The sequence below is a fragment of the Staurois parvus genome, unplaced genomic scaffold, assembly GCF_062004578.1.
Source record: "Staurois parvus isolate SC_StPar_1 unplaced genomic scaffold, SC_StPar_1.0 ptg000352l, whole genome shotgun sequence".
In the NCBI taxonomy this organism is placed as follows: Eukaryota; Metazoa; Chordata; class Amphibia; order Anura; family Ranidae; genus Staurois; species Staurois parvus.
In genome coordinates, this window is record NW_028318148.1 from 1,152,444 (window position 1) to 1,169,102 (window position 16,659).

Below are 16,659 nucleotides of genomic sequence, written 5' to 3' on the forward strand. Positions count from 1 at the left end.
AAGGTGCAGGCTACAAGGTAGTCATCCCAATTCTTTACTACCTAGTGCAATGTTTCTCAACCTTTTTCTAGTCAAGGTACCCTTTAAAATTATATAAAAATATTGCAGAAGCATCCACACACATAGGGCATCCAACATTAGAAATAATTTATTCTTGAAAAGAAAATACACTTTTGCACACTGGTACTGACTAGAATTCCAGCATTTGTTCTACCTCATTTTCTGTCAACCATACAGCTATCATGACCCTAGTGCAGATAGAGGGTGGTGGGGGATCACACAAAGATGATATGCGGGTGTCAGATGTCCTCCTTATCAACCAATGACATCAGCAGTTGTTTGGGCACCATGTGGACCAGCCACCAGCGTCCTAGGTTGTAATGTTGCACAATGAAAAACTATGGCATTTGTGTAACAAAAGCCAGGCTTGATCCCCTCCCCACAATTTTTGGGCAATTTGGGGCATTGTTTACGCATTTTACCAAGGCACCCCTGAAGAATCCAGAAGGAACCCTGGTTGAGAGAGGCCGACCTAGTGATCTACTAAGCACTTGATTGTTCAGATTTGAGTCTCACTACGTATTGGAGGCAGAATCAGGGTGACAGCCTTGGAACGCTCCTTCACAAACAAGTCAGCAAGGACAGCTCCCATACCTGTGCTGACAGGTAATTAAAACAGAATGTAGCCTAAAATTCTATTTTGATGTAACTTTCACACTTTGACTTGTTTGCAGTTACATGTTTTCCTGAGTGTAATTCCTGTGTTCATTTGAAGGTTCTCTCTTTAAGGGAGCTTTCACACTGTCATGCTCCAGTTTGGTCACCCAATGCGGATTTCGTGCGAGTTACCTGCGCTTTCCCATAGATTTCTATCAGGCATTTTTGTTTCATTTTCTGAAAGCCCACCAAAAGTCCTGCATGCTGCATCTTTGGTGTGCTTTCAGAAAACACACCAAAAATGCCAGATCTAATAAAAGTCCATACAAAAACCGTGCATGCACTGCGCTGCAGCAAAACCACAGTGCAGCAGTGTTATAGTGCCTTAATAGTTTCATGTCGGGCAGTGCAGTCAGCATTTTTTGTGATTACACCGTATTTCTATATAACAATATAATTTTTTTCTGTTAATAAAATAAATTTGTTCAGCCTAATTGGCTGGATATTAAAAAATTCAGGACTTGGCATGAAAACCTCTAAGCATCCATTTGCGGTGGTGAAACCAACCTGGCAGAACCATCGTTTAGAAAGATAATAAACACATCGTGCTCCATTCTGGGAACGTTCATTTGCTCAGTAATTAGGAATGATTAAATAAACAGTATTTCTGCTCGTGCCCCAATTTTTCGTTTTGCGAATGCGGACGCGCATTTGTTCAAGGCTTATTTGCTGCACATTAGCAGACCGGTCAGGTTTGAGATCTTATTAGGCTTTCGTCCAATAAATCGGAAATCACAATCTGTCCTTGATCTTAGTCCAAATCTTGGCTCAGCTAACGAGCCGCCTGACTGTTACCCTGTAAAAGGACGCGGCGTTCCCGAATAGGATGAGTTTAAACATCCCATTAGCTGCAACAATTATTGAATAACTCCCTGCACAGAGCTGAGGATGCAAACGATGGGATTACACATTTACAATACATTTCCACCCTTAGGGAGACCTGCAGTCGAGCAGAGCTTAATTACGCAGAAACGGCACTAAGCCGCTTTACATAGAGAACCACATACAGAAAGCAGCACCACACTTATCTTAAATCCTTTCACCTTTCACTATATACTCTGTGTGTATGTATGTGTGTGTGTGTGTGTATGTATGTATATGCATATATATATATATATATATATATATATATATATATACGCACACACTATATTGACAAAAGTATTGGGACACCCCTCTAAATCATTGGATTCAGGTGTTCTAATCACCTCCATGACCACAGGTGTATAGAATCAAACACCTAGGCATGCAGACTGCTTCTACAAACATTTGCGAAAGAATGGGTCGCGCTCAGGAGCGTGGTACAGTGATAGGTTGCCACCTGTGCAATAAGTCCATCTGTGAAACGTTCTTGCTACTAAATATTCTACAGTCAACTGTTAGTGGTATTAAAACAAAGTGGAAGTAACTGGGAACAATAGCAACTCAGCAACAAAGTTAGCTAGTGTAGCATCAGGGGTTGCAATGACGACCCTGCCCCATGCTCCAGGGGGCCAATGCAGCCTCCCTGTCACATTCTGTTTTACACTTGGACACGAGCGGCAGTGGGAGTGGCGATATTTAGGAACTGATTCTCTCCAATCAGCAGCTGCAGGAGGAAAATGTTCATTATTCTATTCGAAAGCAAAAATTCAAAATTCTGGACCATTTCATTTCATTGTGGCTGTTTACCAAATCACTTAAATGGCCCTCGCTCTTCAAAAGGTTGAGCACCCTGATTGACAGTAAGAGCTACAAAAATGTGGATTAGTCTTCCACAGGAGCTGGTTATAGCCAAATCTACAGATGGCTTAAAAAAAAGACCTGGATGTGTTTCTAAATGCACAAAATATAAATGACTACCAATAATTATAAACAAGAACAGTCAGAATATTGATCCAGGGAGTAACCAATTTGGGGATCAGGGCGAATTATAGTTCCTTTTGGGGCTAATTTACGCATGCAATATAAAGCTTATTTTACATCTATGATTAGGAGGTATTAAAAATAGGTGGTTTAGCAGCGTTTTTCCCACCCCTCTTAAATTGCAAAGTCAGCTGGATGAGGTTGAACACATACCATGATGCTTTGCAACATGTCAAAAATTCCCCTGTGGCATTCAGCAGCCAGTATTGCCATAGATTTCAACCCGTTGGAGATGGGGTGTTCCCATTCAAAACATTTGTCGGCTATCAGGAAAAAGGCATTCAGGAGGTGGATGCAGCACCTCCTGAATGCCTGTCAGCTGTGCTTGAACCACTCTCTGAAAAACCAAAACGCAATCCATCACAGATCACTCTTCAAAAGGTGACGTAGGCGTAAACAAGCCCTAAGGGTTTTTATGGCTTTTTCTAGAATAGATCAACAGTGGGTTTAGGTTGCAAGATGTGTTTTTGGTTGAGCTAATTGGACACAGGTCTATTTCCAAAAAAACAACAGTATGTAACTATATTCTATATGCGGTTACTTGACATTTTACAATCAAAGACAAATTCTTCACAAAAGGTTTCATCCCAGGAGTCAGGATTACTTTGTGCACGTTACCCTATGTTCTTGTTATATTATTGGTTTTCGCAGTACGAGTGTGTAACTTACAAAAATGATCATGGGTTTTCTCGTCTTAAAATGCTGCTAGTTTTAGGGGGGAGGTTAACACATTGCTCAGTAGAATGTCTATAGAGGTGGGCAGAAAATTGACCCATTTCAGAGGAATAATAATACGTAAATTATGAGAAATAATCCCTAACAATAGCTAAATAACTATTTGACACACCTAGGTGATATTCTGATAGAAGGATTTGATGAAAATATGGAAACAATGGGAAAGTCACGTCAAAATTTACTTTTGGGTAAAATATACAGTAATGATGGATTACACCCATTTTGAGGCTGATGTATGCAGACATTGGCTTCATCATACATGTCAAAAGGAAAGCAAAAGCCACTCAAAGGTGTAGGCAGGTGCGGTCTTTCTTCTCTACTGCAGGGGATGCTCGAACCGCAGCCGCATTGCAGAGGGAGAGGAAATCAGGAGGAACTTACTCCTCTATGGTTTCATGGGTCACTGGGAAGCGATCCGGTTGGATGTCACTGTCCCATGTGACTCTGGCAGCCATCTTGAGTCAGGCAGAGTCTATTTAAGAAGTGGCACACTTTTTGTCGAGTGAACTGCTCATCCTGGGCTTGGCACACTTTTTGTCGAGTGGACCGCTCATCCTGGGCTTGGCACGCTTTTTGTCGAGTGGACCACTCATCCTGGGCTTGGCACGCTTTTTGTCGAGTGGACCGCTCATCCTGGGCTTGGCACGCTTTTTGTCGAGTGGACCGCTCATCCTGGGCTTGGCACGCTTTTTGTCGAGTGAACCGCTCACCCTGGGCTTGGCACGCTTTTTGTCGTGTGGACAGCTCATTCTGGGCTTGGCACACTTTTTGTCTAGTGGACAGCTCATCCTGGGCTTGGCACACTTTTTGTCGAGTGGACAGCTCATCCTGGGCTTGGCACACTTTTTGTCGAGTGGACAGCTCATCCTGGGCTTGGCACACTTTTTGTCGAGTGGACAGCTCATCCTGGGCTTGGCACACTTTTTGTCGAGTGGACAGCTCATCCTGGGCTTGGCACACTTTTTGTCGAGTGGACCGCTCATCCTGGGCTTGGCACACTTTTTGTCGAGTGAACCGCTCATCCTGGGTTTGGCACGCTTTTTGTCGAGTGGACCGCTCATCCTGGGCTTGGCACGCTTTTTGTCGAGTGGACCGCTCATCCTGGGCTTGGCACGCTTTTTGTCGAGTGGACCGCTCATCCTGGGCTTGGCACGCTTTTTGTCAAGTGAACCGCTCATCCTGGGCTTGGCACGCTTTTTGTCGTGTGGACAGCTCATTCTGGACTTGGCACACTTTTTGTCGAGTGGACAGCTCATCCTGGGCTTGGCACACTTTTTGTCGAGTGGACCGCTCATCCTGGGCTTGGCACACTTTTTGTCGAGTGGGCAGCTCATCCTGGGCTTGGCACACTTTTTGTCGAGTGGGCAGCTCATCCTGGGCTTGGCACACTTTTTGTCGAGTGGGCAGCTCATCCTGGGCTTGGCACACTTTTTGTCGAGTGGACAGCTCATTATGGACTTGGCACACTTTTTGTCGAGTGGGCAGCTTATCCTGGGCTTGGCACACTTTTTGTTGAGTGGACAGCTAATCGGTCTGTCAGGGAAAGTGACCAGCGTTAGGGAGAGGTTCCAGTTCCAGACCAATAAGGACATGCCCTCTTTCCTTGAATCCTCCAGCATGGATGTAGACTGGCCAGGCCACATTGCGCTCTCTGGGACAGACACTGTCATCTCACTCAAGACCCACTCAGTTCTACATTGCCAGACATGTAGCCAGTGTTCCCAGTCGGGAGCATTCCCACTGGGCTGTTTATCTTCAATACAAGTTCTATTCATTGCAACTGGCCTTTGTGTAATCACTGCCCTGGCACCACGCTACACCCATCCACAAATTTGTTAAAAAAACACCAGAAAGTTTCCATCAATCGCCTATATTATGCAATAAATAGATCTGATTGGATTATCTTTATCTTAGACCATATATTAAGAATATGAATTTTACACACAGGCAATATTTTTGGAAATGACAGAATACTGGTGCTTAGACCAGGCTGGCTAAAGTTTAATAACTCTTGTTATATCTTTCAGGCTCCTGTAAGAACGAACTTTGACCACCATGGCACACTAAATATGTACAGCAAAAGACCCCCGAACCTGCAAGACTTGTGGCCACTACACGATACAAGAACTGTAATATTGCCTGTCATTTATGATGTCTGAAAGAAGAATTGTCTGTGCTACTCATAGCAACCAGAGGCTTCCCTTCACTCTCCTATGCTGCTCTTGAAAATTGAAGGGAAGAATCTGATTGGTCACTAGGTGCAGAACAACCTGTCTCTCCTGCACATTAGGAAGAAGAGCAAGGCTCAGTATTCTTCCAGTGTGCTGACTGGGGACGTATATAAATTGATTGGCCATGGTTATAATCAGCCAGGCGGAGCCCAAACTTCCTGAAAGCTAGCTCAATGGGCAGCAAATTTTTGACTAACACCAAGTGAAAATTCGATTTTAATCTGAATTTGATGAATAAATACTGTCTGGAAATTTGGCGACTGGGAGACTCTACTACCAGCAGCTTGGCTATCTGTATGTAATCAATTTGATGAATCCTCGGTAATATTTATACATTTCTTCTAAATAGTTTACAAAACTTTCCATACAAACCATCAGTGGCCACTTAGTTCTATCAGTGACAGGCATGAAATGCATTTTTTAAAGAGAACCTGTCATACCCTACCAAGTAGCAGTAGTATGCACAGCGTGTTGTATATTTTAGAAGAGAACCTAGTTCTATACACACACCCCCCCCCTAGACAAACCTGTATACATCATGACCTTTGGGGAGGGTATAAGGTCGCCTGTACCAAAACTTTTTATTCCCTACTCTGGGAAAGTGGGGAAAACAAGGCACAATGTACAAAGCACATCAGCCCCATAGTGCACAATATTTATGTAGGAGGTGACAGGTTCTCCTTAAAGACAATAGTACCTCATTGCAGACTGAACTGTTCTTCCATACAAAGTGTCACTTACTGAGCTGACGCAGCCGGTCTGTGCAGCATAGTAACTGTTTGTTTTTGAGTGCACAAGAATCACATGGAGGCATGAACTAAAGAGTACTATATGTATACTAATAAGCTAGAATAAAATCAGGGGTGTCAAACTGGCGGCCCTCCAGCTGTTGCAAAACTACAAGTCCCATCCTGCCTCTGCCTTTAAGAGCCATACTTGTAACTGTCAATCTTGCAATGCCTCATGGGACTGGTAGTTTGGGCTGCCAGTTTGACACCGTGAGCTAGATAGATGTACTGGGCAGGATAGGTAGGCTGTGTGCTGCCCTTAGCTGGGAGGTTGCAGCAGCTCAAAGATCAGACTATGGAACCATTATTTCTTAGTATGGTGAAATGCTCCCATAGAACACTGGAGCCTGCCATTACTAACTGGTGCTAGTTCCAGTGTGGGGACAGGTCTGCTCTCCCCTTTCTTGTACTGACAGGTTCCCTTTAAACACACCCTGATCCTGGCCAAGCTTGCCACTTCTCACACTGTGATGGGAGAACAGCTGTGATTGGTGGGGACAGAGGTCAGCACAGGGGTCATAGAGCAATTCTGACTTACGGGATGCTATTTTCACATTATAAACGAATGAAACTTTTTTTTTTTTGGAGTACTGGTGACTTCTTGCCGTCTATACTCAGTGCGCACATACCTTTGATTGCCGCCATTGCTGACCACATTGTGCAATCATATCCTGGGTGCCTTAGCTAATTCTATTGTTCGGATTCTCTTCTCCATCTGTGATGAGATAATAAACATTGAAATATGGTTTGAGGCAAAGGGTCAGTTGACCGAAAACAGATACTTCCGTTTTCTGCAGAGACCAAGTAAATGGATCACTATGAAAATTTCTACCTTGGGAGCTCCAGCAGTTAATCACTGTACCTGACTTTTGCCCAGCTGTTGCCACCATTTCAAGGGGGTTACACATTCCCCAGTGATATCATTTGTTATTTTACTTTACAAGGAATATAACAGGACGAGTGAGACTCCAGGGGTTCAGGGATCACTGATGATGTCAGTGGGGTGGTCCATCAGCAAAGTCTTTAAAAGATGTAAGTTTGGATGTAATGGGAAATTCAAGTACCAACATTCACCCCAAAACAGAATTTAGAAATGAGATTCCTGTTGAGATTTATGTGTAATAGTGCCTATACAGGGGGCAGTCTTGCAGTGATTATGAATGCAGCGCCACCTAGGGGCTGAACTGAAAAGGTTCTTTTGTAGCCAACCAGTATGTTCACCATTGTATTCTTTCCCTGTAAGATCAGTTGTACATTTTGATTTTCCAGGTCACTCTGAAAAAATGTATACAATTCATTTTATAAGAATCAATTTGATATATTTGGCTGCATGTCGCGGTCTCGGTTTTGTGCAGATCACGGGTGTGATGTTCACAGAAGACATTTTCTATCATGCTGCTTAATGTAAAGAGTCCTGACAATTTCACTTTCCTCTTGATGGTACACTCTCGTTTATATGCAAGATCTGTATTTTACAATTTTATTGTGTGGTTTTGCTTTTTGTATAATAAAAAGGATCTTCACAAATGCCATTTCCCTCTCCCTGGTGTTATTTCTCAGGCTGGATAGTTCTGTGGAGTGTTGTTGGTGTGTATTAGGAAGATTGAAAAGGAATTTTGCAGTATAGTAATATAAAAGACAGTATTGCCAATTCTCCTTAAAGACTTATGCCTCAAGGCTGCCAACCTTATCCCTTTTTCACAATTCTAAAACACAGACTCAGAGGAGACAGGTTAGTAACTGCTTAGGTGTTAAAGAAAGGATAAGCATGACACTTAAAGAGCATGCAATAAAAAAATCAGCCACGGCAGTTCCCACATTTCAAAATGGCTGACTTACCTTTTCTGGATGTAGCACTTTTTCCCAAATGGGGACTACTAGCTAAATTTAGGTTTGCTAGGTGGCAGTCAGCCCTAGCTGAGTTGTAGTTATTTCTTCACTCGGTCTTCCCCTAAAGTCAGTGGAGCTACTGTTTCTCTCTGCCGCCAGTGTCACTGGTACCTCCACAGTGATGCTGACTTATGAGTTGGTTTATATATCCTTTAGCCGACAAGTAGGAAGTTCATTACCACTGATGCCTGCTGGGGGTGGATATAAGTAAGTGGAGCAGGCCAGGTAAGCTTTTTTTATCCTGGGCTGTGGCCTAGGGAGATGTTGCTAAACTAATCTATTTGTTAGGCTTGAAGTGGTCCTGGAAGTTGGCATAGCTTCCCTGATCGACAACAGGCAGGAGAAGATTGAGACCCAGGAGGATAACCTTGCTGGAGGAAGCCAAGATGAAGGCTGGTTTTCTTGTAGGGGCCTGGTGACTCTCTTGGACAGAATTCATGGAAGCAAATTGTGTACTTAGGACACTAAAAAACAACCCCAGAGAGAGAAGTCTGTTACCAGCTTAAGAAGTTACCTCTAGTGTTGCCGGGTTGGCTTAAAGGTGATGACACTGTGAAGCTGGACATGAATCTGGAGAAATCTGTAAGCGATACTCTGGGGTATCTGAGATTCCTTATCCTTCCTCCTTGTGTGATGATTAAAAAAAACTAGAGAGAAAGTGACTTGCGCCCAATATTCTTTCAGTCCCTCATTTTAGCCATGGACTCAGCCCTGGGGTGAAATACTGGCCCACCCCTGGCTCTGGAGGTACCACCATGCCTCCAGGGGTCAGTGAGTGCTACATCCCAGGTGCTATTCCCAGCTGCTTCCAGTGCTGGTTGTATGTCTGAAGGCTTGGACACTTGGTTGAAGAGGATGCTCCTGAATTTTAACAGTGGCAGATCCCAACAAAGATTTTGTGACCAAGCATCCAGGCCTTCATGTGAGCAGCACTGGAGGAAGATGGGAGCAACGTTTTCTCCTTTAGTTATTCAATTATCCTTACCAACAAAAAAGATTATTACTGTTCCTTTAAATCAACATTTGAGTACAGTTCCACTGAAAAGTTATTCTAGCGAACAGTCACGACGGACCCCTCTTCCTTAGCATGGTCATAGCTACTAATGCTGATAGACACAATATCTCCCACTGACTCCCATAATGTTTGGGCTATGGCCTGGACATTATTGGAGTCAATGTGAGATGTGGTATTCCATTTTACCATGGTTCTGGTCATCAGCTAATCTGAGGATGGTTCTGGCAGCATATTCAATTTTAGAAGGGTGGGAGATGGGAAGCTTAAGAGTGCAAAATGTACCCAGGAATGTGCTGGGCCCCGTATGTGATTTTCCTGGGACTCTGTATTCAGTCTATCCACACATGCTGGGGTATGTACTTCCCATCATGTGCATTGTCACATGCTGCAGTCGCACATTAAAATCAGTCCTGATCCATCTGCAGATTAAAAACAAAGCACCCATGAGCAATGAAAATATGAGACTGATTTATTAAAGACAATTTCATTCCGGTATTTGGAGAGCTGTCACAATGCAGCCCAAACCACTAAGGAAGAGCTGCAGTGTACATATAATGTACTAAAAAAAAAAGTATAGGTTGTCTAAGGGAAGAGATTGCTGCACTGCAATAACCACAAGAAACAAAACGTTTTCATTCTTTTATAGTTGTCCAAACATTTACACAACACATTCAGTACAATGAAAACAGTGACAAAAATCTTTGGCTTGTTTTGTAATAAAGGCACTTTTGATTTTCATACAAATAATCTAATACATCTCTAGTAAGATACTCATCTGTAGTAAAATATATTTGATAGCACGTATATTTACGCCAAACCTGTTTACATCCAACCCCCTGTGATGTCTTTGGGGGATATTTTAACATGAACAATTATATGCAACAGTTGTACAGTATTGCCACCTAATCAGATTACATTGGGAAAAGACAAAAACACACATGCAATTATGCCCCTGATAGAACACATCGAGGGGAATTTATCAAACCAGGAGCAGCCAGATTCTGGGGCAGCTGTGCATGGCAACCAATCAGGTTCTAGCTTTCATTTTCCAACCTTAACTGAACAAGATGAAGTTAGAAGCCAATTGGTTGCCACGCACAGCTGCTCCAGATTGTGTCTGCTCTAGTTTTGATACATTCCCTCCCTACAAATATAAATCGGAAGGTGCGGTTTTGATTTGAAGTTGTGCTACTATCTGTGCAAATATCTCAAGTGGATTTTAAAGCTGACGATACACATATAGATCTAACAGATTCTTCCATCCACACTACACAGCATGGATGGACAAATCTGCAGCTGTGGCGATTGTATCACGACAGCTGGCCCCAAAAGTTGTCAGAATGCCTGAACATTGTCTGCATCTGTAACAATTTTTAGTCTGGCTCCTTTAATTTCTCAGTTAAGGGATGTTGGGTGGGTGGCCGCACAGGGCCATCCATTTTGGCAGGTTCAGCAGCCAAAAGTTGCTTCATGTATATAGCCAGCTTTAGGCCTTGTGCACATGGACAGAAAAAATGCTGCTGCTAGGAGTGTCTCGAATTTTTTATGCCTCTGAAAGCAGCTCTAGGTTATCTAATGTGCAAATGTGTCATTTACAGGCATACAAAGCAATATGCCCTAAACCTGCATTCAGATAGGAGTTTTCAGCATAATTTATGCATAAGTGCACACTTTTGTGCGTAATTGTATTCTAGTGGCTAATAAATTAATATTTTAACCAATAGTTCACACTCATGCACATGTAATTGCACATATGAACAGAAAAATGCAGCATTCGAGGCATTTTTCTGCCAAATTCTGGCATCATATTGGAGGATTTTTTTCATACATCCATGTGCATGACTCTTTTTTGGTAAATGACAACCACATGAGGAAAAGATCTCTCACTCAGGGGTAGGAAGGCCTTATAAAAAATTATGTTTAGCTTGTTTTTCCTCTTTGCTAAAGATCAAGAGATCGCCATCTTGCAAGTGCCATCCGCCATCACTTCCATAAGCCACCAATAAGGAAATGGATAGTGAAAATCAGTGGAAACTGGGAAGAGAGTTGCATAGGAGAAGCATACGTTCTATAACTCTTGTGGTGTAAGCGTAAGATCCGTTCATAGTCATTTATATACACACACAACTGTCTTAAAGCGGAGTTCCACTCACCCTATCAAAAAATAAAAGTCAGCAGCTACAATAACTGTAGCTGCTGACTTTTAAAAAACAGCCAATTACATGTCCCTCAGTCCCGTGGTGTGTCCCCCGCAGCTCGTTTCACCGGCCATCCTGTATTCCAGGAGGCCAGCATCTTCAGTGTGGGCACCCGGCTGTGATAGCTTGCGGCTTCACAGTCGGGTACCCATTGTGCATGTGTGAGTAGCGCTGCGCTTCGTGAATGGTCCTGTAGTCTTCTGGGACCTGTCACGTGTCCCAAAAGACTACAGGGAGGGAAGGAGGGAGGACATCTTCCGCTTCCTATCACCTAAGCGATTGGACCAGAAGTGGGAGCGGGTACCTTCCGGTACCCGCTCCCCCAAAGCTGCCAATCCTTAATGGGGAGCGGGGGAGCAGTCCTTAAAGCAGAACTTCCCTTTTTGGGTAGAGCTCCGCTTTAATGCTGAAAGAATGCATGTTTCTGCTATCTGTTACAAGGCCGACCTCCATGTTTTTCTGGTTTGGCACAATGAAGAGGTAAAACAAACACTTCTAGCAAATAAACAATTACATAAACATAAAATTACAATAAAACACTAAGGAATTTTCTCACTTTTAGCCTGGGTTCACACTGATGCGGTACGCAATTCGCACTGGTTTCTGTGCGATTTCCACACTGCATCATAATCGCACCCCGTTCATATGAACCACTGTGGGTGTGTATGTTAAGTTAACAGCACCCCGAAATCGGTTCACAAAACACGGTGCGATGTGCAGAATCGGATTGCATGGGTGTGAATAGCAATCTGATTCTAGTGCATACAAAACAAAAGGGTCCTGCACTATTTTGGTGCAGATGCGGTGCGATCTGGGCCATACAAAAGTATGTCTCAAATTGCAACGCACAGAAATTGTATATGATTTGCACAGGAAAGCGGTGTGGTTCCTGTGCGAATCACATGGTATGTGCCACCAGCATCAGTTTGAACCCGTGCTTAAGGTAAAATATTTTTACACTCGGATAATAAAATTACAAATATACTATTTGATAGCAGGTTGTAATTAATTACACCTCTAATACTTCTATAGAGTGCCATATATTATTTTGGCAACAATAAACATAAAATAAACATAAAAGCAGCAGTCATTAGTCTAGTGCAAGTTGTGATTGTACACAACAGAAAAAGAAGAGAAACAATTGAGGAAACTCAACAAAACACAGAAATTATCAATAAATTCAGCCATCCTCAACTACCAAATCAGAGTTTAATACAAATGGAGAAGGGAAAAAGGCACAAAAATTCTATATATTGGCAGTTGGCTGATTTGATTATTTTCAGAACTTTTTTGCATGTTATTTCTGCATTGTTCTACTGATGGACATGGCAAAAACAGATGCATTTGTGCATTTTTCCTCCTGTAAAATTTACAATGCAATATGTATATATAAGTGCATCACAGAAAGTTTATTGCATTCCCTTTGTGGACCTTCCTAGGCCTAGCACTGTGCTCTCTATACCATAGCAGGAAAACTCAATTGTGTTATGGGCACTACATATGTAGGAAAGTCTCTGTTCCTGCACAAAATATTGCCTATGCTGTTATAGAAATACTTATTGACTGGTAGTTTGTTTAAGAAAATTACCAGTGCACAGCATATTAAAGAGGAGCTACAGTCATTTCTTAATAAAAAAAAAAAGTAAAAAAGTCAGCAGCTACACATACTGTAGCTGTTGATTTTTATTAAAACACACACTTACCAATCTAAGATCCAGCATTGTCTTTACTGGGATGTTTTTTTTTTTTTGCTGGCCTTTGGTTTCCCAGGACCGCCAACTTGCTTGTGGGAAGCCTGCTGCTTCACAGCCAGCCTCCCACTGTGCATGCGCAAGTCACACTGAACTTTGTGAATGGACAATCCAATCAGAAGTGGGAGCATGTACTTGTCAAAACTAGATACCTGCTCCCAAAACAGAAAAAGTTTCCAAACGCGGTGTTGGGCTGGGAGAAGGGAAAACCGAACTTCCCTTTTTAAGTGCAGATTTAACTTTTAAGGGGCTCTCTGACTCTGCATGTTGATTATGGATTTTATTATTTGGTGCAGACAAGCAAGACAGGAAAGATTCATTGCCCAAATCATTTCCATAATGCATCCAGTTGTTTACAGAGGGCTCCCATTGATGGAGTATTACACATGTCTGCAGTTCACCTGTGGAAAGCTGCAAAATCTCATATTCCACTGGACACAATAACATTGATATGAAATTATGTCTGAAAGGCTGCTTAGTTCATAGTGCTATCTTATTAAATACATTTAGCAAAATGTCTGGAATTAAAGGAAAACTACCAAAATAAAACAGCCAAGCCTTCTGGCTTTTGTAAACGAACAAAAGAGGGCGCACCAGCCTAGTGCATTATCCCACAAATTTATTAAAAATGAAATGTAAATATTACTCACAAGCATAGGAATTAAAAATGATCATCAACCCACTCGTCTGTGGCTTAGTAATACTAGACTTGACAGTCTTCAGAGCATGGGGCAACCTCACTGGGGCCCCTGCAGGCTGCTGCATTTCAAAGGAATCTCCTCTTATGAAGGAGATTCCTTCAAAACGCGTCAGCCTGCAGGGACCCCAGTGAAGTTGCCCCATGCTCTGAAGACTGTCAAGTCTAGTTCACCTACATTCTACTGGGCTATTAGACATAGGTGGAGGAGCTTATTGTTGCTTGTGGCTTTTTTAGCCCCTTGTTCTAGAGAAGGGCCTGTAAAATCCTGAACTGTGGGATGGAAATGCGATTGGCAGATTTGGAGGTAAATACTTTCCCCACCTGAAAACCAGCATAAAGCCAACTCAAAGAAGTCACTTGTGACTCAAGATCCATGAGCACTCACTCAAATCTTGACACCAGTGACTTTGGAACTTCCTTTACAATGGTCAGTGCCAGAAATCTCAACATATAGCAGGAGACAAAGAATAGGTATAGATAGCTCTAAAATGAAAGTAAATCATATTATATCAGTAAGATATTGGGCAGGGAAAAGGTGAAAAAGAAAATTTGGCCCACTGCTATTTTTGCAATAAATACGGGAGAGGTCCAAGAGGATAAACTTTAACTAATAAAGTAAGAAGTAATATGTAGGATATAATTCCCCTACCAACTGAAAAGCTTTTTTTTCCTGTTTTCAACAGGCAACATGCTGCAATTCAATTGTTAAAACTCTATATGATCGCCTTTAAATTTACCAACAATTGTATAACTTTACCACAAGCCAAATAATCCTGGCTGTTATGGTAGCAGCTTTATTCAGTTGGGTCAATACTGCTTCTGACAAGTTTTAAGACTTGCACACCACTATCCAGTAGCACAAAACATTTTACTATAGGCCAGACATGAGTCTAGTAACCAATGCCCAAGAAAAATGTTTTTGTTGCTGTCAATAAAGTATGTTTCCTGGCTGCTGAAAATAGTCCCTTAGATGTGGAGTATATTAGTCCTCTCCTGTTACCCTAATGGTAAAAGCAGCTCTCTAGGATACACCATTGTTTGCTGGTGTACTGTGCATTCATTGTAGTTTCCTTTATCCAAAATATTTCCAACAGCAATGAGCGGAGTGATTTCTGCAAAATTACAGAATTTTTCTTTGGCCCCTAGTTTCACCATTAATTCTGCTTAGGTAATATTTTCTAGAAAATAAAATATGTAAATCCTTAAGAAAACCTTCCATTGTTGCCTTGTAAAATGTTTGTGTATTTTAAAACTTGCTATTTTTTTTTCTTGCTCCCAAGAAAATAAAAAATAAAATACACAACCCCCCCCCCCCATCACAAAGCAACAACCCATAGCAGCCAGTTAAATCCAAATGCATTTCAACAAAATAGCTAATTTTCCAGAAATGTCTGTAATTCTACCTAAACCAGTCCATTTAGTTTATTTCTGGTTTCCAATATTAAATCCATAAGCAGTGTGATCTTTGGTCATTTACAGTTTAGCCATACAAACCCGTCCAGTGCCATCTGAGAAGTCCAGTGTTTGACTACCATGTATCAAGGCAGGTCTGTATTTTTTCTGTAGTTCTGGTTAGCTTGTGATTGACTCACAGTGCTCTGCCCCTTGCAAGTTAGTCTCTGGATCTGATGCCTGCAAGCCCAGTAGTTCCTATTTATTAGAAATGTCCTGTCCACCAGCTGGGAGTGGCTTTCCGGAGAGCCGGAAGAACACTTTGCGCATGTCATTGAAGCATTTTTCTGTCAGTTCTGAAATGCCCTCTTCTTTCAAGCTCGAGATATCGATTTTTGGAAGAATCTCAACTTTGATGGTTCCTGAAAATTAAGGAAAATGGAGAATGAATACATTACCTGTGACTGTTGGTGTATTTTAAAATGTACAAATAATCCCTCTTCGCTATCTGCAGCCTTCACCATTTAGGTCACCTCCTATTCATCTGCATAAGATGACATCTTCTAACACAAAGTAGCACATATTGATTAAAGACCAATATTTCAGCTGTGTGTCATTGCTGGCAAGCTTAATGGCTTACTGGCTTCCTAAACCTGTTGAGGACTTCAATGATGAAGGCTCAATCAGAATTCCTAGTTCTGGTAGAGAGCAGCTTAGTTCCAAGTTGGACATCAGACATGCAGCCTGAATTTCATAATGCAATGCGGAATAGTGCTTAACAGGTCGCTGGGAGGGTCTGCTTTGTACTATGGGAGGCAGGGGCATGTTTGAGATTAAAGTCAATATTTGACAAAGAAAAAGAGAAAATATTTGCATACAGTGCACACCCCAGAATCAGAGGCTTCCAGAGCGCACATGTGAGCCACACACGTGAGCAATATTTATAAGTGTATGGAAACCTTGTGGGATCGCTTGTAACCCCTACTGCCAATTTCTACTGGGCTGTCAGGTTCATTTTATGAATCCCCGTCAATGAGAAACTTGGTGTATTTTCCTGTTCCATTTTTTTCAAGACAGTAGGTCATAAACACATATGTAGAGTCTGTCTAGCAAACAGCAAAACCTATCATCCTCTAAATCAATGGTATTCTAACTGCGTTCTGTGGGCCAGATGTGGTCCTTATTTGACCTTTTCTTACCCTTGGGGTACTATTCCTCCCACTGACACCAACCTTGAGGCACCATTTCTTGAACTGACACCAACAATGGGGCACTATTCCTTAAACTGACACCAATATTGGGGCACTGTTCCTCCTCCTACTGACCACAGATGCTAT

General features: G+C 42.2%; 2 protein-coding genes across 2 annotated transcripts in view; one reads left to right on the plus strand and one right to left on the minus strand.

Annotated features, from left to right (window-relative positions):
• EGFL7 (EGF like domain multiple 7) overlaps positions 1 to 7,908 on the plus strand; it is a 57,465-nt gene extending 49,557 nt beyond the window's left edge. Inside the window, exon 10 of the mRNA XM_089684668.1 lies at positions 5,385 to 7,908. Within this exon, the coding sequence (XP_089540794.1) occupies positions 5,385 to 5,407 (23 nt within the window). The 3' untranslated portion in view covers positions 5,408 to 7,908. The remainder of the gene's footprint in view (positions 1 to 5,384) is intronic.
• A 1,999-nt stretch (positions 7,909 to 9,907) lies between these two features.
• The window catches only part of AGPAT2 (1-acylglycerol-3-phosphate O-acyltransferase 2), an 82,472-nt gene continuing 75,720 nt past the window's right edge, over positions 9,908 to 16,659 (minus strand). The window contains exon 6 of the mRNA XM_089684669.1: positions 9,908 to 15,744. Within this exon, the coding sequence (XP_089540795.1) occupies positions 15,581 to 15,744 (164 nt within the window). The 3' untranslated portion in view covers positions 9,908 to 15,580. The remainder of the gene's footprint in view (positions 15,745 to 16,659) is intronic.